This window comes from Acipenser ruthenus, chromosome 7 (genome assembly GCF_902713425.1).
Source record: "Acipenser ruthenus chromosome 7, fAciRut3.2 maternal haplotype, whole genome shotgun sequence".
Lineage (NCBI taxonomy): Eukaryota > Metazoa > Chordata > Actinopteri > Acipenseriformes > Acipenseridae > Acipenser > Acipenser ruthenus.
In genome coordinates this window covers 63,235,675-63,262,921 of record NC_081195.1, presented here as the reverse complement: position 1 = coordinate 63,262,921, position 27,247 = coordinate 63,235,675, and the positions used below count along the sequence as shown (strand labels likewise).

General features: G+C 37.4%; 1 protein-coding gene across 4 annotated transcripts in view; it reads left to right on the top strand.

Moving 5' to 3' along the window:
* LOC117414694 (tetraspanin-11-like) overlaps positions 1-27,247 on the top strand; it is a 48,940-nt gene that overhangs the window by 1,749 nt on the left and 19,944 nt on the right. For 3 of the 4 annotated variants that reach the window (XM_034024458.3, XM_034024459.3, XM_034024460.3), the window contains exons 2-5: positions 1,389-1,483; positions 8,296-8,487; positions 23,059-23,133; positions 23,906-24,010. In XM_034024458.3, the coding sequence (XP_033880349.1) occupies positions 1,397-1,483; positions 8,296-8,487; positions 23,059-23,133; positions 23,906-24,010 (459 nt within the window). In that variant the 5' untranslated portion in view covers positions 1,389-1,396. The remainder of the gene's footprint in view (positions 1-1,388; positions 1,484-8,295; positions 8,488-23,058; positions 23,134-23,905; positions 24,011-27,247) is intronic. The other variant, XM_059027558.1, reaches the window with a different exon arrangement.

Sequence of the window (27,247 nt, the reverse complement as noted above, 5' to 3'; positions counted from 1 at the left end):
CTGTAAATACATTTATACAAATAACTGAACGCGCGATGGGTGTACCAAAATAGAAAAAACGGGAGCAACATTGTGGTAAGAGAAAACGGTCTACACTAGACTGCCTCGTTAAGTACTGTACAAGCCTTTTTATTAGTTCTGGGACAACACGTTTGTGTTTATTTATTTTTTTTCATGTTCAACTATTCTTTCCAAATTTGGTATGAATATTCTGGTATTTTAAGTTAGATGAAAAAAGTACAGACTCAATTCATACTAAATTACATTAAAAAGAATAAGAGGAGTTACCTGTTAAAGAAATAAGCAAAACAGTATCCTTCTGATAAATTGCTATATGAACTAATACATTTCAAGCAGTGTTCGAATATTCAAATATTTGCCCCAGCAGTACTGTACATTAGGACCCAGTCACCTCAGTTCCATGAAACTTTATTATGTCACTCTACTGAAAAAAAAGACACCACGTGTATTACTGTAAAATCAAACATTAGGACCCACGTGCATTGTGCTGTTCTTTGTCTGAATTGACACTCTTAAAATAGAGGATTGACTTTTGAATATGTCAAAGAACTACAGTTTTAAACCGAATCAGACATAGGTCTACAACTGTATTCCCAGACAGTCTGCTGTTCAGGTCATCACCACTGTGCCTCAGTTACAAAGCAGCAAATGATAAAATGATTTAAAAAGCTTGTCTGCGTTAACTTGCCAGGTTGGAGCCTTATTCAGAAAAACTAGAGCTGAAGATAAGAGCTGTCTACGTCAAAAATCATTTATTTTGTACAGTCATTCTGTGTTTGATACTGTAATGGGGAAACATCTGAGAATAGGCCAGTTTCATATTGGTGTAAATGTTAATTGTGTAGGAGAAACATAGGTCACTACAGTAATAGGAGGATTAAATCCAGACACGTTTTTAAGTTAATTAGATTTTGACCCACTTTTACACCACAAAAGAACATTATAAAATGTATCAAACTAAATATATCTTGACATTTTAAAGACTTTTTAAAGTAATTGCAAGTTACTGAAAAAATGGGTCTTTTTCCATATGCTATGTTCTAGTTGTTTAAAGAACTAAGTGGTCACACTTGAGACACATTTTGTACAACTATCTAGAGAAACCATCCTGTGCGTTATCCAATAATCGTGATGAAACTATTTTTTTTTTTTTGCATGAATCAGGAATGTCTGCCCATCTGTATCTATTTCACACTTCTGTTTTTTTTCTTAACAATAATCCTGTTTCTTTGTTTATTTTAAATGTTTTGATAAATCAATTTTAGATCTATTTTTTACCTATATTTGAGATACTCAATGTTGCCTCACTGCTACAATCTTTTTCCCTATAATGGTTTTATTTATTTATTTATTTTTTTCCTTTTTAGGAGAAAACATGTCACAATTGTATAAAGATGACCACGATGACTGGGTGGCTGTCTGCTTGAAGTACCTTCTCTTTATATTCAACTTCCTCTTCTGGGTAAGTTTTTATTTATTCCTTTTCTAAAACATATTGTTTAAATGAAGTGCTTATGAATTCAATAAAGAAAGGCGAGTGAACTATGGCCCTGCTATTGCACCTCACAAATTACCTAGATGTTTTATGTGGACAAATTTCCACTGGGGACTAATCTGAGACCACAAAACTAATTTATGACCTGAGCCAGTTCCAAATACTGGTCTCCTGAGGTCTAAGGGGCTGTAAAGTCTACTGCAAAGTCTACTGAATTAAGCCACTGTGCTGCCTATTTTAATTGTAACAATGACAACTGTAAAATAAGGCAGTATGTCTAGTTCCCCAATGCACTTGAAAGAGCTTTCAGTGCAGTGGGATCATTTACTTTATTGAGAATTGTGTGCTCCGGTATCATAATCTGTAATAATATTAAAATACATTTAGGCCGAAAGCCTTTCTCAATGTCTTAAATGTAGTTTTGTATTACTAAATATTCTACCATTGACTGGTATATGGTTATGGATGATTTGTAAAACGGACCCTCCAGCCATGCATGAGGCAGGCTAATGTGATGATCACTGATTTCAGCACACAGGAAACCTAACATATACACTGTATATGGAGTATCTAGCTATCATCACTCAGCTCACATTTGCTTTTACAATACATTAGACTAAATAGTGTATATACTTACTATCGGGTTTCACTTTAGTAGTGCAACATGTAACAAAAAATAATCATTAAACTTAAATGCTACTCACTCATCATCAGTTATATTTCTTCTATCCTGTACTTTATTATAATGATGATGATACATTTTTTTGTTAAATTATGGTTCCTGGCAACCAGTTCATTTTATAGTGCAATTATTAAACAAGTTTGATGTGTGTGTTTTTTAGCGTCCTCTTTGAAAAAACAGGGACCTTTATGCAATGATTGTGTCTTGTCTGTCGCACTCTACAAGGTAAATTCGGTAACTGCTTTGATTTTACATGGCAACAAAAATGTTACCATTCCCTGTCAACATGCAAACTAAAACACAGCGAAAAAAAACAAAACAAAATACAAATCCTACTGTAAACCAGTGCAGGGCCTCAGCCCTGCCTCAACCGTGCCATTCATATCATCTGAGAATGTCACCGTGAGATTTTCGTTCTTGAGAAGGCCCAAGACAATGGCAACATGATAAAAGACTAACAGGTGAGTGTGAAAGAGAATACATCCATAGACCCCAAGTGTTATTACTGGTCCTGAATTCTAAGTGATCGTCCTCTTTGGGATTACAACAAATTGTCTGCTTGGTTTCAGATCTTGCTTTACTCTTCACAGTTGGTGATCTGTTACTTTTCTGTTTGTCACATGGATAGAAATGGGGATCTGTAGTACAGTAGTGTCTAGTATGACATGTTTAGTATTACTAACATTTAGATTATGCATTTCATTGAATTCTTTAACTGATCCCATGTCTGTCTGTCACATTCTACATGGTGAACATAACTGCCTCGATTTTGCTTCAATCTACACCAAATTTGTAGTTAATTATACGCTCCTGGCCTCCAATAGACGTTTTAAATTGCATGTGACTTTTTAATCTTTAACTTTCTGAGCGCTTATCACGCGATTTAAGAGATATAAAGTACAGTCCTGCAAAATTCATATTTTCAAACTGGCTGCTGTATAAACAGGGCATGGATTAACATAACTGTGTGCTTAAAGAAACTCTGCACTATAAAATAATAGTCTGATATGAAGTGCAAAGCTGTAGTGAAAATGAAAAGCATATATGTATCACTTTTTTTTTTCTCCCTCCTGAGAATGTGTTGCTTGTAACTCCAACTGGTTTCCTATCCCAGCCTGTCTGATGAAGGTGCTACCCGTATCTCTAAATGCTAATTTATACATTCTGTTTGAATAACTCTAAAGCACTGGGCTACAGAGTGTAAAGTTATTATTTAAGCCCTGCTTCCAATACTTGCTTGATACCAACTTTTGGCCCTTATGTGATATTGCACTGCAGTTACAGCGTGATCAACTTTTGTTTGATTCAGTCCTTTGTGAAACCAGGAGTGAATACTGCATCTTGTTACTGCTAACAACATGTGTCTTTAGATATGTGTTTAAAATGTATTGCATATACTGTAGTAGGTTGTTTTGTTGATATTACTTGCAAAATAAGACAATGTTTAACCAATGCTTAGCCTAGTTGGCCTGGAAATATGAAAGTAATGCAGAACTGTGTGGAAAATCTTTAGTGAATGAGGCCCATGTCTTTGAGAAAGTCAAGCTAATCACTTCAGTCTTACACCTGCAATGGCCTGAGTTTGAATCTGGCTTAAATTATAAGTGAATGAGTTTGGTGAGTTTAGGACATCCTCAGTCATCACCCCTGCTCGAGTCCGTCGACACCCCTCTTCGAGTCAGTCGTCGTCGCCCCTCCTCAAGTCAATCCTCACTCCTCCTCAATTGTGGCCCCTCCAAATCAGTCCTCACCCCTCCCTGAGTCAGTCCTCAGAGTGTGTGTGTGTGTTTTTTTCCCCCCAGGGAGTGAAGGGTTGGATAGAGTTGTCTGAATCGGCCAATCAAACAAGAGCAAAAAAACCTTCTGTGCTTCTCTTGGATGAAACAGATGTCAGTGTAGCTGCTGATTGGTGCATGCGTTTTTACCTTTCTTCAGCATTTAATATGTATACTGTAAGCGTTTTAAAAATACTTTAAAAGTTACGATGTGCAATTTCCATTATTTTAATTTGTTTCGATTTTTAAATTGTAAGGCAAATCTTCTCCACATATGGCATCAGACATAACTGTTTTTTTTGTTTGTTTTTTAAACAGTTTTGATGTATTTTCTAATTTAATTTTGTTATGTGAAGCGCTTTGAGATCTTATGTGAAAAGTGCTATAAAAAACTAAACTGATCGATAACCCCGTCATTAATCATTTTTTGATTTAAAGTGCGTGTTTGTGTAGGGACTGAGAACACGGAATGGCAAACCTTAAGTTTGCATTTTTTCTATAATAAAAAAATCATGTCTTCGTATTGTGTTTTTGTATTATGAATTCTTTAAAAAAAAAAAAAAAAAAAAAAAAATATAACAGAAAACAATCTAAATTACACATGTACTATGGGGTACATGGGAGAAGCTTGCTTTTTCTTCACAGACATAAATGTCTACTTTCTAATACTTCAGAAAATGATTGTTTTCTGTTACACAAAAAACAGTTAGGTCTGATGCCATATGCTGAGATCTGCCTTACAATTTAAATCCAAACAAATTCAAATAATGAAATTGCACATCGTAACTTTTTAAAAATATTTTTTAAAACGCTTAGTGTACACATTAAATGCTGAAGAAAGGTAAAAACGCATGCACCAATCAGCAGCTACACTGACATCTGTTTCATCCAATGGAAGCACCGAAAGTTTTTTTTGCTCTTGTTTGATTGGGTGATTCAGACTACTCCGTCCAGCCCCTCACTCTCCCTGGGGGGAAGAAAAAGGAGGACTGACTCGAGGAGGGGTGACGACTGAGGAGGTCCTAAAATGGACACGTATTGGTGGTCTCAGTCTTTTTCCCAGTTGACATTAGTCCACATCACAAAACCAACAGACAATTCAGCAGGCTCAGGACTGAATGGCAGGTAGGGGGTGCTGAGATCAAGACTTACTCTATCACATGCTGTTAGTAAATGGCTAGCAGTGTTTTTTTTCTCAATAATACCCTGTATAATTCAATACGCTCACGGTTTAAGTATGTAGTGTCGTGATTATTGGTGTGTAATCATTGCTTGCCGAAAGAAATATATCATTAAAAACAATAACCACCTCAACATTACCCAGAAGGGCTAATTAAGAAAAGAAAGCTGGTGCTTAGTACTGTGTGACACGCTGTTTTTATATTGCATTGCTGCTTATCTGTCGTGCTTGATTTAATAACACATTTTTACTCCTGAATCTCTCTTTTTGTATTACAGTACATGGAGTTCTGTTAATGTGTGCATTTGAAATATCCCCAGGGTCACTTTTTAATTATCTGAACAGTGGCAGAACTAAATACAGATGCACTTCCCATATTAACCCCACCAGTCTCCTTGATTTGTTGATCCCTACCACATTAACGTTATTATATATAAGGAAAATACAGCAAACAGATTCATGTTTGAGTGGGTTTTCGGGAGCCAGTTGTAGGTCAGATCGTGAAGAAATTAATCAGTACCGTGAGCCACCAGCTTTTCTTTCAATATGTATGCTGTGATTGTGCCTTTGTTTTTTATTAATAAAAAAACACAGTACAGTCGACTCGGTGCTGCTTTATTGGGACGCCTCAGGAGATATATTCCGAATAAGCGGGTGTCCCAGTTAAACGACACAACCGTAGTCACCCTTTTTTTTTTTTTTAATAAACAAAACAAACATTTTTTATTATTATTTCTATATGAAGTAAAGACTGAAATCACATTCACAAGGTGAGACACCTGCAATGTTGACACGCCAACTTTCTTTAAAACAGCAGACTCAGAAACCACAGGGGACTCAAACTCCTTCAGGGGTTCAGCGTGGTTTACGCAATTTACGCAGGTCACAGTGTAATCCCATACTCACTGCAGTGTGCTACGCGAACCTGTCTTGCACTGAAAAGCAATCTCCGTTCATCATTTGAAAATACTGTGTCCCAATTAAATGACATAACACTGGGAAGAACCGTCTCCCAGAGTTGTATCCCATTTAAGCAGACATCCTGATTATCAGTATCCCGATTAGTGCTGTATATCGTGGTGTCCGAGTAATAATATTACCATGATATACAGTCATTTCTCGGACGTTTGATAAACGCTTGTCTGTCATTTGCGAGAGGATTTTTAGAATGTGCAACAGCCCCCCTGAAACCATTTTGCGGCCCCCCAGGGGTGCCTGGACCCCAGTTTGGTAACCCCTGTTATAGAGGACTTGACCTTACTTGGTGGTCTTGCTTTTGCTGCACAGTATCTCAGGTAATATGATTTTGAGTAAAGCTGTCATTTTCCTGTAGATGCCTTCCAAGCTTTAGAATCTTGATACTCTCACTGCAAAGGTGACTTAGTTGATGCAGCCTAATATCGTCCTGTACAAAAATCTAGAGAAACATTTTCTGTTCATAGCTTTAATATCCTCTGGCAATAATTAAGTAGCAGGAATGCCCACTCCATAGTGTATATATAGTACTTTAGGTATGGGTTTAAAAAAATAAAAAATAAACAAAATGCTACAGCAATGGCATATGCCAGCATTCTGTAGTTAAATACTGTATATCCATATGCCACAGCTACGGAAACCAAACCTATTCGCACAGCTACTGTGGAGAGAAGTGGTAGACAATAGCAATTTGTCTAGTTTTACACAGTATGACCTAAAAGTGTGTTATAAATAACACTGCTTTAAAGATTAATGGGTACAGTAACACAATATGGTGCATATTTCACGAGTGTATTGTCAAACTTTATAGATTACATTTTTTGGGGGGCCCTAGTTGCAAAGTTTATTTAAAGAAGGGTTCTCAAAGTCACTTCATCAATAGCAAACTTACCAAAACTGTGTTTATTTTAGCCTGTGCTTAGCTAGCAGTAGAGATGTAGAGCTTTGTTGAGTTGTTTCTGTAATATATAAGTGCCCTGGTATTGTAGTTGAGAACACGGTGTAGTTGATGGTATAGTATATAGTGGTGACTAATCAGAGTATAGCATGATAAAAAAACATATGGATTCAAGATGGCTGTGGCTAATGTCTAATTCAAAAACCTGAACTGAAAAGTAAGGGACATTCTTGCATAACTTTGTGGTTGTGTGCAGGGGTAGATGCTTCCGGGGTTAGTGCTGGCTCCATAGCTTCAGCACCCGGGTTGATACAAGTCTGCAACACATGAAACAAAATGCAGCATTCTTTTGCTCCGCGTGCATCTATATGGCTATGGCTGTGCAGTAGCCTCGCGCTGTAGCACAGATGTTTTTTGAGCTCCATGCAGCTTACCCGGGCACGCCCTCCAGCCAATCCACACCTCCCGATCAGCTCAGCACTGGGCGAGTCTGTCTGCTCAATTACTTCCCTAGCAACGCGTCTCCTATTGCACATCCCAGCTGCTTCATTAAAGGCATACATGCACCCAAGAACCAGCGACATGGTCTCCCTGTCACAGGGATGTTTGGCCATTGTGAGAAAGGTTTCCAGGTAGTGTGATGCTGGGGTTTTATATTTTGTTCTTTGTATGTGTTGTTCTTGTCTGGAACATAAAGAGGTAACACTGTAGCCAAACCTTACTCTACTGGAATAGACAAACTGTTCAAAACCGGACAATGATTAAATGAATGCAACTCTCTATACAAGACCACATTTTATGGGCAAACTTTGGTATTGCCACAACTATCCCAGCTGTGTGAATGCTATTCCACTAGACAATGTAGGGCAGATTTGTCAACATCTTTGCACTGAAAAATTGAACTATTGGTATTTCTACAAGTAACAGATAGATAACTTAGGCAAACTTTGTATTTCTTAAATTTAGCATTTCTGTTTTTACTTTCATAAATTGTGCAAATTGCATTTTTTTGTTGTTGTAATGAATTCCTTAGACTTAGAAATAAGTAAAAAGGTGAAAAAATATCTTGTTGAATACCAGTATGGAAATATCAGGTATCAATATCAGTAACTTGTTCAGGGTCACACAATGAGTCAGTGGCTTGTACACATTCTCCTACTGTATAAACACTGAGACAAACTGCTGTATTTGACAAGCATATTTTAACAACTTGTATAAGGTTTAAACAGGTCATATGTAAACTATGAACCCCTCCCGTGTTTGTTTCAGGTCGGCGGCGCTGCAGTCATGGCTGTAGGGATATGGACACTGATTGACAAAAGTGACTATCTGAGTCTGTTGGCATCCAGCACATTCGCTGTTTCAGCCTACATTCTCATCTTTGCTGGAGGTCTGGTAATGATAACAGGCTTCCTGGGCTGCTGTGCTGTCATCAGAGAACAGAGAAGCTGTCTCTCAGCGGTAAGTACCTTTCACTCAGACCCTGACATAGGCATTGGGTTACATTAATGTGGCGTCCTGACAGAATTGCTAAGGTGTTCAGAAGCTGAACTGTCTCATTGGAACTGCTCAAGCACTGACTATTCAGTTACTTTAACTTTAGTGAAAAAAATAGGTATCGATAAAATGATGAACGAAAATCACCACATAAGACAAAAGCCATTTGACACATTACACTATGTAACACAATTTTTGTTCCTGGGTAGTAAGTGTTATTTCCTAATTGCTTATGCCTCAAAAGTATAGAAAATTGCTATTATTCCCCACAAACTTTGCTTTTGTGACCAGGACAGTGATATTTTGAAATTTACCTATTTCCAATGAGAAAACGGGCGAATTTGTGTCTTTTCGTTCACATAAAGTCAGAAAAAAACAACATATGAATCCAAATTAACATGTATTTATACTAAAGTAATACAAAAATGACTACAAAAGATTTAGAAGTGAGTAGTTTTTCAAGATTTACGATTATACTGTAAATCACTTTCACGAATCAGCCCCCAAATGTAGTCTCCCATCATGTTCTCGTTATACTGTCCTTGGTAGCGGCGTTCAAAGTCCAGTATATCCTGGTGGAAGCGCTCGCCTTGCTCCTCCGAGTACACTCCCATGTTCTCCTTGAATTTATCAAGATGAGCATCAAGGATATGGACTTTGAGGGACATCCTACAGCCCATTGTGCCGTAGTTCTTCACCAGAGTCTCAACCAGCTCCACATAGTTTTCGGCCTTGTGATTGCCCAGGAAGCCCCAAACCACTGCGACAAAGCTGTTCCAAGCCGCTTTCTCCTTACTAGTGAGCTTCTTGGGGAATTCATTGCACTCCAGGATCTTCTTTATCTGTGGTCCGACGAAGACACCGGCTTTGACCTTTGCCTCAGACAGCTTAGGGAAGAAGTCTTGAAGGTACTTGAAGGCTGCCGACTCCTTATCTAGAGCTCTGACAAATTGTTTCATAAGGCCCAATTTGATGTGCAGAGGTGGCATCAGCACCTTCCGGGGGTCCACCAGTGGCTCCCACTTGACGTTGTTCCTCCCCACAGAGAACTCGGTCCGCTGTGGCCAGTCCCGCCTGTGGTAGTGCGCCTTGGTGTCCCTGCTGTCCCAAAGGCAAAGATAGCAGGGAAACTTGGTAAAACCACCTTGGAGACCCGTCAGGAATGCCACCATTTTGAAGTCTCCTATGACCTTGATGCCATCTCAGAAAAATGCAGATATGTATCCACTTAGGCAGCTGGGACTAAACTGAACTGGTGGGCTTAAGGCCCCTGTAGTTATACTACTATTTATATTACTGGAAAGTTCTAGAAAGTTCTAGAAGTTACTCCAAGTTTACTAAGCACTGAATCTATCTGGAATGTTCTGGAAAATAGGTAAATTTCAAAATATCACTGTCCTGGTCACAAAAGCAAAGTTTGTGGGGAATAATAGCCATTTTCTATACTTTTGAGGCATAAGCAATTAGGAAATAACACTTACTACCCAGGAACCAAAAAAAAAAAAAAATTTTGTTACACAGTGTTATTAAAGAAGTGCAGACGAGGTTGGAGAAACCACAACCAGCTGTCTAATACAACTGATCATGCTGATGATAAATGCACTTAGGATCTTTCTCATTTAGTTCTACTGTGATTTTTTTTTGTCTTTGGCCTACAAACTCACATTTTCTAACAGGCACTTTTTCCCCTTAAAATAAATAAATAAATAAATAAAAATTGTGTGTGTTCCTTCTCAACTACAATCCAAGGAAACACACTCTTTCTTAGAGGCTCAAGGGTCAGGGCTTCATTTTATGTCAAGTCAGTACACTTCCTAAACCTGGGGGTGGCTTTTGTGTTGTTGAAGAGGATTTAAAAAATATTTTTCATATGAGTATTTACAGTGATGGATTCCCTTTACATAATTTCTGAAGCATCTTATGTGGTTAATAAAGCATGTTTGTCATAGCTTCTGTTCAAATTTGGGCATAATGTAAGCCGGATGAACAGACAGCTTTCAAAGTTTTTCTGGGTAATGTTTAAAAAAAAGGTTTGAATGAGATGAATGGCATTTTCTTTCTCGGTTCTTTTTTTGGGCACAGCATAAAAACACTGAATACATTGTCATTAGAAAGTGACTGTGTCTGTGCTCTAACAGGAGGATCACGACAGAAAGTCATTTCGGGCTCTGTCTTGTAAAGTAAGATACATATTAACACCAGCTGCAGGAGGCAAGGACGCCTTGCTTACAAGCTAAAAATAACTCGCTCAGGTCCTAACATATCTTCCATCACAGCAATTTACAAGGCATTCTCAGCAACCAGTGAAAGCATCATTCTACTGTTAACTCATTGAGCATGGATATTGCTATAGATTTCTCTCCGATTTCCCTGAAGGTTCTGTTGATCGTTTAACCCTTTTCTCTCTGGCCCTATTTTAGAAACCAGTAACCTGGGAGTTGTAGAAATGGTCACTGGTCTTGCATTATAGGTGAACCTGCAAGACCAAAAGCATCCCTGGTGAAGCAGGATCAATGGGGCTGAGATAGGATTAGCATTCCAGGCTATGTTCTCAATGTACTTCAATGCTGTCTAGCGCACACAACAGACCACATGATATGAGGCTTTGAATAGGAGAGCAATATTTTGTGTATATCAGACGACACACATAACTATTAAATACACAGTTGTGCTGAATTTAGAAATACTACAAGAGACTTAAATTAAATAACAAACGTCTCAACGGGAATTCAGTGGCAAACACGTCAAATAGAATTGAATACATTGAAAAAGACTTCTGGTCGAAATGTTTGTCATTGACTTAATTTCTTTTAGTATTTCTACACAAGACCACAACACAAGTCAATTTTAACACAGTTGAATTTTTGTATGATCTAGTTAAAACAAAAACTGTGCAGCAGGGATGGAAATAAGACTTGCATTGCACAGCAAATGGATCAATTGCGGGTTTTACTGTGAGATTTAATAGGACAAACCTGAGTTTGTTACCTGTACACTGTGGCTAATCAAACTCGTAGTAATAAGAAAAACAGCAGCCTTTTGGCAACATTCGACATAGTGACTTTTCAGCAAGAGTAGTAAAATGTCATCAATCTAATCAAAAAAGCCTGCTGAATTTACTGCAGCACGATGTGTGTTTTCAGAAGAAAAAGATTGCTGTTGCTGGGAACACAGTGGCTATTGGATCTGGCTTTTTTATTTGTTGCATAAAGCTGAATCCAATCTCAGCTTTTACACAGAGTGCTGAAGGTGCTTTCACGGCTCTCTCTTCTTGTTTCTGACTGGCTGTACATGTTGTACGCGATTATGTTTTTATCTTTTGTTTGCTTTGCGTGTGTCCTGGGGTTTATTGTCATCTCTATTACTGTACATGCTGGCTCAGGTGGTGTTTTCTTTTTTTGAATTACATTGGAAAAGAACAGCCTCGCTGTCTGGAGCAGTGCAATATAAAAGCTGAAGTCAAATATAGAAGATTTCCAAGATGAATAGCCTGAGCAGCTCTATAACCAAGGTCGATTTTTTTTATTTTTTTCATCTGCAATTTCATGACACCATTTGTTTTCATGATTGTGACATCTTACCTAGTATGTTATGGTTTTCCATATCCAGGTCTCATTTACCAAGTGTACATTGTCACATTTTTTGTAAATGGAAACTTCTATGCTCACACAGTGTCTAACTGTATACATTTAGTAGGTACGTTAAAATACTGGAGCTTATGTGCGTTCCTTCAGTTTTTACAGTTTTTGTTTTGCATACAGTGCTGAAGGCATTTGGACTGCTGATTTTATACCCACAAAAATCATTGAATCTACATTCAGTTGATATGTATTTAAATAATGTCTGCTGTGTAGTACTTCACCAGCTTTAAATTGTCACTTAGACAGTTATTAGCATCACATCAAAAAGGAGCAGGTTTCCCCCAATTTAATTTACTTTCAGATTAATTGGCACGATATTCACCCATTTCTTTAAAATAAAGGCTTAATTCTTGGTAGATTTTTATATAGAAAAAATGGGAACACGTCTGTTCATTAATCTACATATAACTGACAATACAGGGCAATATCTTTGGGATTTTCTTTCTGTAGAACTGCCTATTGCAATTTATCTGCTGCAAATATTACCTGCTCTGCGCTTAATCTTCTTGTAATCTCCAAGGTAACATTGAATTGGCGTGCGTCTGACAAGAGCTATAATAAGATGCTGTCTTAAGGGATGTCATTTTGGTTAAATTTAATTTAAATTTGTAATATGCGGCAGTATTCACGAGGATACATTTCTTTTCATTTTTGTATTTATTTGCAGATCTAAACTACTTCAGAATGGATCGTGTATTGCCTGACATGTTCTCTAGACTCTGTTGTGGCATGCCAATGTGTATAAAGTAATGATGAGGATCTGTATCGGTCCCCATTACTTGAAACTAAAGATTTAATTTTTTTATTTTTTTTACAACTTTTCTTTTTCCACCTTGAATGTATTGCTCTTGAGAGGTGAAGGATGAACAGCTCTGGAGGCTGATTCTTTCAGTTAATGCAAAGCAATTACACAGCTGACCAACATACACCCCCCTCCACGGCTATAAATTCAAAATACAGCTCTCAGGATGACTAAAATGTAAATGACTGTGATGTATATCAACAGTCTGTACAGCATAGTTTAGAATGAGAACGTTTCATTATTCAGTGTCGGGATCATGACTGCTTGAATGGTATGGTTAAAGTAGTGACTATGGACTGTTTGGCCGCTGGTCCCGCCTGTTAAGGGGAGAAGAAGAGGCCACGCCCTCCGGAAGAGGAACTGATCTGGCGATGCCAGGTCAGCAGGGTGGACAGTGATGAAGCCACGCCCATCCCTCCCCCTTAAGGGGACTGCCTGCATGGAGGCGGAGGGTAGGATTGCAATGGCAATGCCTAGATGAGAGCAATTATTCAATAATCCTAATGAGAGAGCAATCATTCAATAATCCCTCCCTTGAGTATCAGCCTAAGCTTCTAGCAATTCATTAAGTGGTGTTCCAGGTGCTATGTATGCTACAATGTTAGTGTGACGTATTGATCGGGAGGGATTACTAGTACGCCCCAGTGATCATTTTTCTTAAGGTGTACTCAGTGTCCCAAAGATAAAATAAGCTGGTGATTTACTAAACATGCCAAAATTATTAATTAATTTATTTATTAGCAAAACATTAAGAGATAAATAAGAGTACATATCGCATGTACGTAAAGCAATTGTAACCAGAGATTCTCCCGCATGTATCTAATTACGCTCCAGCACTGCACTTCAATTCACCACAACAGCTCAGGAGAACTGAAGATCAGTGAGCATTTTCTGATCCCAAGACCAAGGCAAAAAATAAACTAATAAAAATAGGCCTCAGAAGATAGAACTGTGCTGCATTACACAGTAGAGGCAAGTGACGGTCTTTGACTTGAGTGTTTTTTTTTTTTTTTTTTTTTAAATACATTCTCTCAAAGATTAACAGGTATAGGTGTCTGGTGCCTTCAACAGTTGGTGCCTTCAACAGTTGCTGCAACACAGTGACCAGTGACCTCTAATGAATCCTGTTTCTGTTTGCGACAGCTTGCTATGCAGTTCTGCATTAATGTCACAGTGGTGCGATCTGCTTTCGGCTCATCCTCCCAGTTAGGGGAAAAAAAAGAAAGAATCTGTGTGACTGTTTCCACGGCCTTGGTGCATTGGCCCAGATAATTTGCAACACGCTGCCTCCAAGCTGATAAATGAGCTGACAATTTCCTTCCTGTCCTCATTTGCTTCCATGGGGAGTAAAATAGGAAGAAAAAAATGAACTGCCATTACAGCAGGTTTATTTTTAGAACACTGTTACTGTAATGTGCTCTGAAACTGAATGAGAAGAGGAGGAGGGAGTGCTGAAGAAAGGTGCAAGGAGGTGGAGGTTTATGCAATTTCTGCAACTGTTATTCAACTAGTGGAACCAGCCACAGGTGGCTATCGGGTGTTGTAATCAATACCTAACTTGGGATGATTCATTCCTGCTCCAGTTCTTAGCTACATTCTTTGTATGTTAATGACTTTTTAAAAGGTAGTAATTCCTCTTAATAGTACCAAGTCATAAAGGCAGTTAAGTAAAACAAGCAAGAAACGACTCTGAACAATTAACTGCTTCTTCATGCAACTAAGTTGTTTCTTGCTAGTTTTATACCTATACAGTTGGTTTCCTCCCAGAAAACTGCTCCCAAATATGGCCTGTTGTCATTTCCCTGAACAATGGAGATATAGTGATAACATTTTTTGACCTTTTGTTTGTGTCGTTTTACTTGACCCTTGGTTGAGTATAGCTCTGTCTGTGACTCTTCAGTGTGCAATTCACAAATAAAATAGGTGATGTATGCAATGTGTTTTTTTTCTGTAGTATAATAGTCACAGGTTTAAGCATCATCAAAATACTTACATTTTTTATACTGATCTTTTTTTTTCTTTTATTATTATTAATAATAATAATAATAATAATAATAATACATCTTGCCATTTATTTTGGAAAAAGAAAAAAATATCATTGTTTTCCGGTGTGTCCAATAAATAATATAGGCAAATACCTGAAAATCACATTTACGATAAATATTCATATACCTGTCACTGCTATAAGTACTGCAGTGTAAGTACTGCACACATTTCTTGAAAAGAATACAAAAACATGCTACATTCTGCAATATTACGCCTAAGTAACAACTTAAAGAAAATATAAAAAGACTCAACAAATGCATCTATATGAATAGAATCAATTATTGTAATATTTGCTGAAACATAATCTAATGAGTGTTAATATTTATTCAGACAGGTCTCATTAACACTGTTGTAGTGTAAAACGTGTGCCACTGTCTTTTCCTTAGCAGTAAAGCAGGGAGATGGACCCTTTTTGATGTGGATTTCAAGGGCAGGCATTCACCTCTGTAGATCCCCCAAACTGTCTTGTATGAAGAACCTTCACAGGATTGGCACAGCCAAGCTGTTGACAGTAAATACACATGGCCAAGGACAGGCTGCTGCTGCTGCCATGGCTGATTGGAGACAGGTTTAATTATCCTGTTCACTGCTGAAGGACACGATGAGGCTCTAGAACAGTGCCAGCGCATTTCAGGCATTCCAGCACAACTGAGCATTCCTCACTCCTGCTGCCCAGTGTGTCATTTTAAAGTCCCTGAGATATTTTCATCTCGTGATGGAGTTGTAACATGTTTTTAACATGGCAAACATAAACATGTACTTGTCATGTCTCAAGCTAGTATTGTAAATCTCTCTTTTCTGTCATTGTCATGTCTTGTTTCTTTGCTTGAATTTGAATATTCAGCTATTTCCAAGACAATAGAAGTAAATGTTACTGCTTGTGTGCCAATTAACTTCCTGTGCTATAGTTCAGCTTCACTCAGATCCATCTCACCACCAAAGTGACTAGACACCAGGAATTAAGAGTTTGATGTGCTTTGATCTATAGCTTTGTACTCTAAAAAAAACTCTACGTCCTGTTAAAGTATATGAAAACAGGCTGTGACATCCCAGCGAGATACATTACATCCCCTCCAACTGGGACAACTTAACACATGTCAATGGATGGCCCAACCGAATTGAAGAGGAATGGAAAATCATGTGTGTAATGTGGTCAGGTTCCATGTGGTCAGAGCTGACAAACTCGCAATTTTTTTATTTTGTATTTTGTTTATGTTAGCTTATTTGTAAATACAAGTACCGTCTAACACCAACTTGTCACACAAACACAAAAATAGATTTAAGGGCAGGGTTGATAACTTTTAGGAGTACACCTCAATGTACCTGATAGGGATGTTTTATAATCCCATCCCTGTAAAACTACACAATCTATACATCTCCTATGTGAAAAGAAACAAAAGATATTCAACACAAGCAATGGGGAAGCAGTGACAATGCTGATATTGCTTATACGGTAAGGTAGGAAAATGGAAGAGATTGAGTAACCATTTAGCATCACTGTTTGTCATTTGGAAAAAGGACTTCCTGCTGTAGTCTGGCAGAAATACTACAATCTAATATTTTTGCTTCATTAGATATTTCTGATTGAAATGCAGCAGTGTGGAGTAGTGGTTAGGGCTCTGGACTCTTGACCGGAGGGTCATGGGTTCAATCCCAGGTGGGGGACACTGCTGTTGTACCCTTGAGCAAGGTACTTTACCTAGATTGCTCCAGTAAAAACCCAACTGTATAAATGGGTAATTGTATGTAAAAATAATGTGATATCTTGTAAGTCGCCCTGGATAAGGGCGTCTGCTAAGAAATAAATTATTATTATTATTATTGAATAAATTAACATCAGTCACTTATAGGGGGTTTAGTGCTTTGAACAATTGACATGGACAGGGAATATCGTTTAACAAAACACATTTTTAAATCACTTTTTTTTCTTGATAAGACAAAATATTGTGATGATCACAGTGAAGAATGAACAAAATAGATCACTGACCTGGTCCCCATCTCCTGCCCAAGCTCCTTGCAAGACAGAGTGTGGTGATTTAGCTTATGGTATGTTGTGAATTTTTTTAGTTTTTGAATGATTTTAGTAGTCAAGCAAAAATAGCAGGTGTTACTTAAAACAATCCCAGTAACCTACTGAGAACCAGAAACTCAATCCGAGGCCAAAGTAATTGCATCTACAGTACTGAGGCAATAGATCTCAAGTTTATAGCTTCATGGGTTTCTCTAAAATATTTATACAATGGAAGTAGACAATGTTTGGATAAATCTTGTTGCTTTTCTTGGCCGTTGCTGTATCATAATTCACACCTCCCTCCCTCATTAGCATAATGGTCATAATGGACTGCGTCATGAGCTAGGCAAACATTAAGCTTTAACATTTCCTGAATCAAATTTAATCCTTTTAGTCCTGTGTGGTCTAAATGGTATATTGAATTTCTTCTGCTCAGGTATTGCATTCAGCTTGGTGATTAGGAAACACCATAACTTTAGAGTGAGTGATGCAGTGTTTCTCAGGCATCTAAAGTGTTATCTCAATGGTGGAGACTACCCATCCTTGATGAAATAATAGAAACAAATAAGTAAAAGACCACATTTGTTATGTGATTAATAGCTGTGAAGGTATTTGTGACGGGGAGAACCCTGTCACTTGTTCTTGCGCGAATGTGTGCAGCTGGGATGCGTAACAGGAGACGCATTTCTAGGCAACCAATTGATCTGGATGTCCAGATTGGCTGGAAGGCATGCCCGGGGAGGCTGCGCCTCAGCTCAAGGTGACTGCACCACCATGCTACACAGAGAGGCACTTTGTTTACATCGAGGAGGAGAGCGTCCACTCTGCAGGACAACTACAGTGGAACCCTTCAACTGCAAGACGGTGCCTGTGAGGCTGTGCTCAGCCAGGACCGTCGCATTGACTCACAGTCACTGGGAGGCTGGGACTTCGGGAGCAACAGCAGTGGGTTAGTTTAGGGGATGTTGATCCCAAACAGTATAGAGAGGGTTTTCGTAGTGTCATAGGTTCCTGGAGCAGGACGTCTCTTTTAGTGAGACTAGTGCTCACCGTGTGTGGCAAACTTTTGTTTTTAGCTTTGTTTTGTTTTCTTTATTAAATCTGACACTAGGGCTACCATTGCTGGTACCCTAGTGGCAGCACGTGTGTTAATTAAATCTGCGCGGCGTGTCAACACCCAATGCTCTGTCTGACTCATTATTATTCAGTGATGACCAACGCACGTAACACATCCCCCTGTTACATATAATGGCAGCGGTGGGATCACTGGTCAAGGCAGGATATGCACAGAGCAGTTGGCTGGCAGGATACACAGGCAGAACCAGCTGAAGATCAGCACCAACCCGAAGCGCTGCTGAAAGAGCAACAGAGACGTGGGTGAAAAGCCAGAGGGGGAGGAGCTGGAGCCCTGAAAGCTAAAGGGGGAGGAGTTACTGTTCTCAAAGGCCAAAGTAGGAGGAGCTACCATCCTCAAAGGCCAGAGGATTAGGAGTGGTTGCCTGCCTGTCTGAAGAGCCAGAGGAGGAGGAGCTACCATATTTTACATGGAGGTGACCATACAAGTCCTGAGCACTCAACCTTGCTCAGATTGTGAGATCTGCTGTGATGAGAATCCAAAATGGGTTCTGTTCACTGTTCAATGAATCATTTTTGATGTAAAATATAAAGGCATATTTTAATGAGGTTTAAAAATAAAATAAATGACCAGAAACAAAATATAAGTCGAGTTTTACTTAGCTTTCATTCCATCAGGAAGTTTTCACCTTTATTATAGGATGATGCAAATCCCAGAGGTGCTCAATCGTCTGCATGTCACAGTAATATTTTGAGATGCTCCCGTAGAACTGCTTATCCAACTGAGATGAAGCTTGTATGGATATTCAATAGCAAGTTCTGATCATGATGACCTACATTTATAAATTATGACTTGTGACTTAGCTGATGTAAGTAAGGAAGTAATCTCAGTTTCATGATTTTCAATGTAGATTTCTTCCATGAAGATATTTGACATACAAACTACTGTATAATTGGCCTTCCATCCACCTGTCCATAATTATCGTAATAAATTAGATGAAACGTGATATAAACCTTCTTTAACACATTCTTAAAGCCGTGAGAATCTAGATCATGGTGGTCTTGCAGTACCCTATTATGACTAATTGGGTATGCTAATGTATATCTTGGAAACTGTTCTTCTCCAAAAAAAACTATAGGACACAGTACTGTCCCTGTGGATCACACCACAGATGAAAACTACACAGCTAACTCGTGGATAATGTCATACCAGAATGTGACTACAAATACACAGTATAGATAATTTATTTAAAGTGGTTCTAGCTGTCTTAATAATTCCATAAATCTTACATTTGTTATATAGGTGTCAGATGTTTTGAAAGAAAAACGTGGTACAGTAAACATGTATTTGAAAAAAAAAAAGATATAACTTCACTAGGTTAAAGAAATCTCTTGTTTGCAAGCTGTACTTTCACATAGTGTTGCACTTTCTTGGTCATTTCACCTGGTGAATGAAATTGTCCTCAATTCTTTGACACGTTACCATTTGAGACCACGCTAACAGATATGTAACAGTATTATTTTGTTTGCTACAATCGCTGTTATTTCTAGTTTTGCAACATTACATTTGTGAACTTTGCAAGGTGTTCTGTAATGGTTTAAAAGGTTTGAAAAATATTGAAGAAAATTGACCACTTAGATCTGCCAGGGATATTGCTGGGGTTAAAAGAAAAGCTTGGTGCATGCAATGGGCACAAACTCATGAATTCCATTACTTATTTACAGCCATTATTTTAACATTATAGTAGCTCACAAATTCACATACTGTACAGTCCTTGATTTCCAAATGTTGTTCCCTTTGGAAAAATGTACGGTTGATTATTTGACACTTGTTATACATTTTGTTGTTTGTTGAACAGGGAGGGCAGATGCTACTGTGTGTGTGTCTGTCTGTGAGTGTATGCCTGTGGGATGAAGTACAGACATACAAAATTGCATAGTTTCTCTTTGTTGCTAATCCACAGCAATTACCAACACCAGAAAAGTACTGCATTTAAAATATGGTTCCGCGTGACCACAAAGTCATAACAAATCAGTAGCCTCTGAATTGGTATACCGTTCGCCCAAACATCTGCACATTTCTATTATTTTTTGTATTTATTTATTTATTTATTTATTTATTTATTTATTTATTTATTTAACCAAAAACTGAATTTAACAAATGGCAGCAACAACTGGATTTTTTTTTAAAATACTCTTGAAACGTACAGATTCATTTGAAATGCTAGTTTACAGAAACTGGCCTCCATCATATTAATGTGTTTTGTTTCTATAAACCTAATTAATATTTACATGGAGGACATTGTAGGTCTGTTTCCTCAAGCAGGTTCAGACACTGAATTGTTTAAGGCAAACTTTGTAAAAGTTTAGAAATGAAAATAATCAGTAATTGCTGTCTTTGTTTCTTTATTGTTCTTAAAGAGGATCACTTCTGTGAAATCTTGATTTATAAGATGTATAACAGCTTAGGAGGATGTCCTTACATAAACCACTTGCCCCTATCGTGGCTCGTGGTTTACTGGGATATGCAGCAAATAAAAGAAACGATCATTCAGTATCACTCTATATACACATGTATAGTACTGTATTACTGATAAAATGATAAAATACGTAATTACATTTTTGTATAAAAAATTCTGTTGCACTCCTTACATACCAAACCATCACTGTGTAACAGTCTAACACCTAGCTGCGTAGCTGAGTGAAACATTTAGAGTGTAGACAGACACAGACAAAAATGAAACGTAATGGATGCCACACACAGGATGCTGCCACATTTCATTTAGCAATGTAGCCAATAAATTAGCAGACATTGTTACAGGGTAAGCTGCAGGGCAACTCACAAAGCTTCCCCATTTAATTGTACACTTTGAAAAGCAACGCCATCCTTTCACACATCTCTGACATCTTCTCTGATTATTGAATGTCACAATGTCACGCCCTATCTATGTTCAGGCCACTGTGTTTTTATAGCTCCTCTGGTTCAGTACTTGTGACCTAGTTTCTCATCAATGGTAATTTCCCCTGGGCACCAGTGTCATGCTCCTCATTCTTCGATAAAAAAGAAACTTAACAGACGTGCAAAGCATAATCAGAAAGTGACAAGTTAATAATGCATGGTGTTGTAATCTCTTCCCTTAAGCAACCCTAATTATCAGAGCCACTGTTATTAAAGTCCATCAAGTGTGTTGTTCTGCAGCTATACCTCCACCTCCACAATCACAAAATTGCTGTGCTTGAAAAACAGACAGGGGTGAATGATCCTTTTTAAAGCTTTTTCCACCCTCAGTTTGAGAGGTTTTAGTGACAGTCATTTGAATAATCTAAGTATAGAGAAAATGACTGAATTACATGCTTGGAATTGATAAGCGAGTAGTATGATATATGAAGTAATAACTTGCATTAAATCATCCAATACAAAGACAGGGAAGAAATTGGAACACTGCCCAAGTATTCATCCCTGCACTCTGTAACTGTGTATTTGTACTAACTGTATCCCTGTCTGGTAAACGGGCCCCATTGACAAATGGATATGGCATATTTACAGTTATATATCTTCAAATTTCATTGGATATATATATATTTTTTAAAACATTTCCTTTACTATTCTATGGTGTTTTCAATGGGTGTTGGTTCTGTTTGTTCCATATTGTTATCATTTTCTCTAAATGTGCCTTTGCCTGTTTTGTAGCTGCTTTGAGCTTGTCCTTAGTGCTGGACCTAAACACTCTTACTTATTACACAATGTGACTTTTGAACTCTGCTAACCACACCAACTTATAGAGGACATACTGAGGGACATACAGAGAACGTTCTCCAGGGCTGCCAAGCCACACACAACCAATCACGGTCTGTTCACAGACATTTGAATATAATTAGGGGTTAGGGGTATATTGTCACAGTGGAAACCAGAGGGGGTGACATTTGACCTTTTAATTAGGTTGCACTTGGAATTTTCGAGTTTAATACTGGGCTAGACATTCTCCAGTCTTATTTAGGCTGCATATTTTTTGTAACCAAGTAAAGTACTGTAGATATAAAAGATATATATATATATATATATATATATATATATATATATATATATATATATATATATACAGGGTGATTACAAAGTAAGTTTACCACATCAATGATATGATCTGTAACTTGCTTTCTAATCACATTCTTCATATCCAGATGCATTATAACATATACAACAACATACTGATGCAATTCCGTCTAGGCTGTAGGCTGCAATGCCCAAAAGATCATAAAATGCTAAATTAAAAAAAGTCTTTATCTGGAGTTCACCAATAACCTGGAACAGAACGCATTAAAACACAGAAGGACTGATATAACAAATATACTCTGTTTGCTGAGGAACTCAAAATATTATTGAATACAGCCATGTATTAGTCTAACAAAAAAAAAAAAGAAGCAGTTTACTGAACGTGTACACAATGCATTATAAAAATTAAAAACATAAGCAAGCTGTGAACATACACATTGTCGTGTTCTGTATTGTGCTACTTTAAATGTCACTGTACAGAAATATACTTGCATGTAAACTTACTAATGTTGTGCTTTTATTTCCCACAGTGATAGCAGCTGGGTTGGAAATCAGTTGTATCACTTTTAAAAATATGATTGCTAGTAATCAGGTGATAATAACTGAATTGATATAATCACAAGCTTGTCCCCATTGACTCCTATTCTGTTCTGGCCATAACACTTCTATGTGTTGATAATAAGGTGTGTGCGGTGATATTGGATGGACTTACCTGTATTTCTCTCTGTTAAAATATGTAAAATGCAATGGAAGGGTCCTATTTTGATGATTTACATCATTCATGTCCCAGTTTATATTTCACAGGTGCACCCTTGCCATAGAAATTCTATCTTTCAACTTCTTCTCCAGAAACAGTTCAACAGTACCGCCCTTCAGCTGTCACTCACCTCAAATTCTTCTCTCTTCCCAGTATTTTTCCTGTCTGCTGCTGATCTTCTTGATTGAGCTAGTGGCTGGCGTTCTCGCTTATGTCTATTACCAAAGAGTAAGAATTGAATTATGTTACTGGTGTTTTGCAATTGTACCATAAGAAGTATCCATTCTTTCAAACAAGGGCCTTTGCATACAGCCCACTTGAATATGTTAAATCAGACTGCACATATTCCATTCAGATGATCTAAATGGCTGGTATTTAAATACTAGCACAGGTAAATAATATATATATATATATATATATATATATATATATATATATATATATATATATATATATATATATATATATAATATATATATATATATATATATATATATATATAACCAACTAAGGGGTAGCCACAGCTGGATATTTATTAGACCATTTTGCAGTACCAAGAAATCCATCTGTTTGGCATTGATAACTTATTTTTCAGACGTATACGCAGTTGATACAATCAAGGGTGATTCTCCGGTGCTGTAAAATCCTCCAATATAATCCAGAGAAGGGTTACTCAGGACGTGTTTAGGTTGATCAAATAGATGTCTATGTTAAGTTAGACAAACTAACTTAACATCAGTGCTTTTACACTGATTCTTCTTATATGTTTTAAATAATACAAATGGAGGTTAGCACACAGTCTTGACATATTTTAGTGAACTAAACAGTGGCAGATAAATTGAATAAACCACATAGCCTTGATCATTTCATTCAGTCTACAGGGCCAAATAATAATGACTTAGCATTCATAATGGGGGGAGGGGGGGTTACATACAAGATCATTTGAAGACATGCTTATTAAATATGTTTTCTTTTTCCTTCTATTTGGTGCACTGCACAGCTGAGTGAGGAACTGAAGCAGCATCTCAACCACACCATGACGGAAAACTACGCACAGCCAGGAAAGAATCACATCACACATGCCATTGACAGACTTCAGCAGGACGTAAGGGAGACCTCTGTGTTTTTATCCTTTCACTGAGACTGGAAACCGATTACCCATCCCATGCTAGAGCCATGGCCCTACCATGGAAACTGTACCAGGCTCTATGATGCTGTACCAGGCCAGCCTCTCTTAGCCCTGGCCTGACTCGGATGTGTGCAAGCAACCCTTGTTGGGAAGTTAAAATGTTTTCACATATAGTAGCCAGCCATGTGTAACGGAGGCTGGTTTAAAACACAGATGTGCAAGGAGATTTTCAAGAGATCTACTCAGCCAAAAGCCTTCCGTCTGGTACAGATTTCCAATTTCCTGTCCAAGCCGATATGTTGTTACCATGTTGAATAATATTAACAATTTGATGATGTGTGTTTGTAAAACGATTTAAGGGGAAAAAAAAGTGCAGTTTATAGCACTGCACAGCAGGAACACAAGCATTCTTTTTGCATGGCAGGCAACAGAAAAAGGGACCGAATCTGGTCATAATTAATAAAACATATTTTAGCCTCAACATGTTTGTTTTTTTTGTTAACAAAATAAAAAATCGATCTTATCTAAAATATATATTTTTTAAAAATCTAAATCTAAAAGTGTCGTAAGGGAGTCTTGCCGTCCCCACAAGAGTTAAAGGTGCAGCACGTGTGCTTTAGATAGCTTAGGTGGCTCACCCCTGTCTAAACCATTAAAAGGCAACTGGTTGAAACACAAACCAAGACTGGAGGTGAGAACCACATGGATAAATATGTCTTGTTTTAAAATAAGATGTACTTTATTCCTGTAATGCATTTACATAAGTTGTTTTTTTTTATTCTGGCAATGAGTAAACATTTCGAGAGGAATTTATTGAGAATTGGGTTTAATAATTCAAGGTATGTACTGTACAGTACATATGTTTTTATTAATAATGTTGTTGTTGTTGTCAGACATATTTGCTTTTAACATAAATACTGTCCCTGGAACAGTGCTGAAGTGGATGCTCACTTGTTGTTTGAAAACACCCCTGATGATGCAAACCACCTTGCAGTTGCACCTTTTGAAGGCTTTGCAAACAAGAAAATATATATTGTAGTTTCAGCTGCAGTGTAATGAATGTGGGATATATTGTCATTTGCATCCATTTGCTTACTGGCTTGTCAAAATGACATATTCAATTTATACACAATGTCCTTGTCTAATCATTTTTTTATTAGTATATTATATATCCATGCTGCATTGCAATGTGTAAGTTCCATTTTTATGAAGCACTCATCATAGTTAATATTGTACTCACCTGTTTTAAGACGAATCTGCTAATTGAGATCAGGAGCATTTTATTCAAGAGTGATTGATATCTCTGTAGCAGTGAGGAAAATACAAAACTCCTTTATTTTGCTGGTTTGTAGGAATTGATTCGAAAAACAAACCTTGCCCATGAAAGTTTACCTTGACCATTTAATTGTAACAAAATGGAAAGCTTGGTAGTGTGCACTAGTTTACATGCTTATGTATTTAACTATTGCATCTGATTTGAAAATGTTGAACTTTTCAGTAAAGCACACTGCTGGATTGTTTTTCCTATCAAAAATCTAAATCTGCATGCAAAAAGTTCAAATTCTTTAAGATGTTTTGGAAAGCTGAAGGCTTCCGAATCGTGACCCTTTCTGATGGCCGCCAGAGTAACTGGTTAGAATTCCTGTAGGTTGTTACCTATGATACACACATAAAGTATAGCGCTTCTAAAATTTGTAAACAGGTGAATGTAATAATTCAAAATATTTATACTGTTTGTGTGTGTTTTTGAAGCAGCTCCCAAAGCTTTCTATTGAGAGCTAATTGCTTGAATGCAGCTGAAACAGCTGTTACTCAGAAAGAAAGCATATTTTTCGTGGGCGACACTTGCATACATTTGTAAATGTGCATACATTTTTACATTTTTTATATTTTAATAAATATAATTTTGTATATAATAAAATTTGATGCAAAGGACTTCTTGTGGAAACATTTGTCTAAATGTAATAATGCATTTATTTTAGTATTACTATAGAGCTCATCTTATTGAGCATCTGTTATTTTTTCTTAATTGTAAGACAAACCGTGGGACGAACACGGGATTTCCATGTTTGAATATTCGTTCATAATTTAAATATTTGTTTTTTCAAAAAGTAATAAAACCCATTATATTGCTCAAGACAACACATGCGGCAGGGGGGGGCGTGGCCCGAGTGTGCCTTTATTTTACAGGAAGACGTTACAATATGTAACATGTTAAAGTAGAAAAATATCCCAGGAGTAAAGAATAATATGTTGTGTAGGACTTACTTTACCCCAGTGAATTAACTACAAAACAAGGATGCCAAATAACAGTTCGTCAAATGTTGTTTTGTTTATTCCTGAAATAAATAGCTGACACCGCATTTTATTTATTCTTTTTTACTTTTTTTCATTTCTTTGCGTTTCTTCGCAGTAAACAATGGCCATAGACACGTTTTCATAAAGTAATAACATGAGGTTTACTTGTGCCTTTTTGTAGCTGAAGAAGCAAATGAACATGGAAATGGCATTGTAAAATGAAGAGGGAAAAAACTCACCGTTTTGGTTCTCCTTTATTACATTCCACATAACAGAAAGTCGCAACAAGATATATATATATATATAATATTTAAAAATCACTACCCAACATATCCAGCAAGTTGGGCACTGTTTAAGCGAGGCTTTTCAAATGACGTGCTTGGCTTTTCTTTGTCCCATGAGATTCTGACTCGCTCTAAAACAGCACACAGCATTTTTGACCCAGATGGCGTTCCATAGAGATCACTATGCGTGCGCGCACATAATCTGGTTTGTTTAGTTTTTGCTGTCTAAAACTTTTAAATAGAGGATAAGAGCTGCTGCGGTGATCCTGTGTGCGTGTTTTTTTTGTTTTTTTTTTAAATATATTAAGCTCACATATCACACAGAGCTCTTTTTCATTTTTTAAACTGTTGGTGAGGTGGTAAATAAGTGCAAGGTATTTGTCATTTCTAACGAATATGAACATCTAATTTTTGTATCCAAATACATGTGTGGCACAGTGGCTTGCCGTGTGCAGGTGTAGTTGGTGCAGTGCTCAGGAATAACACACACAAGACCGTGGAAGTTCAATAAAACAGCTCCTTTATTTGTCTGGGTTGTCTGTCAACAACACTTAAATAATAAGCACGGGCGCTACAAAAGGGTTTCAGTTTCAGTCCCGAAACAATAAGACACTAATATTTAACACACAAC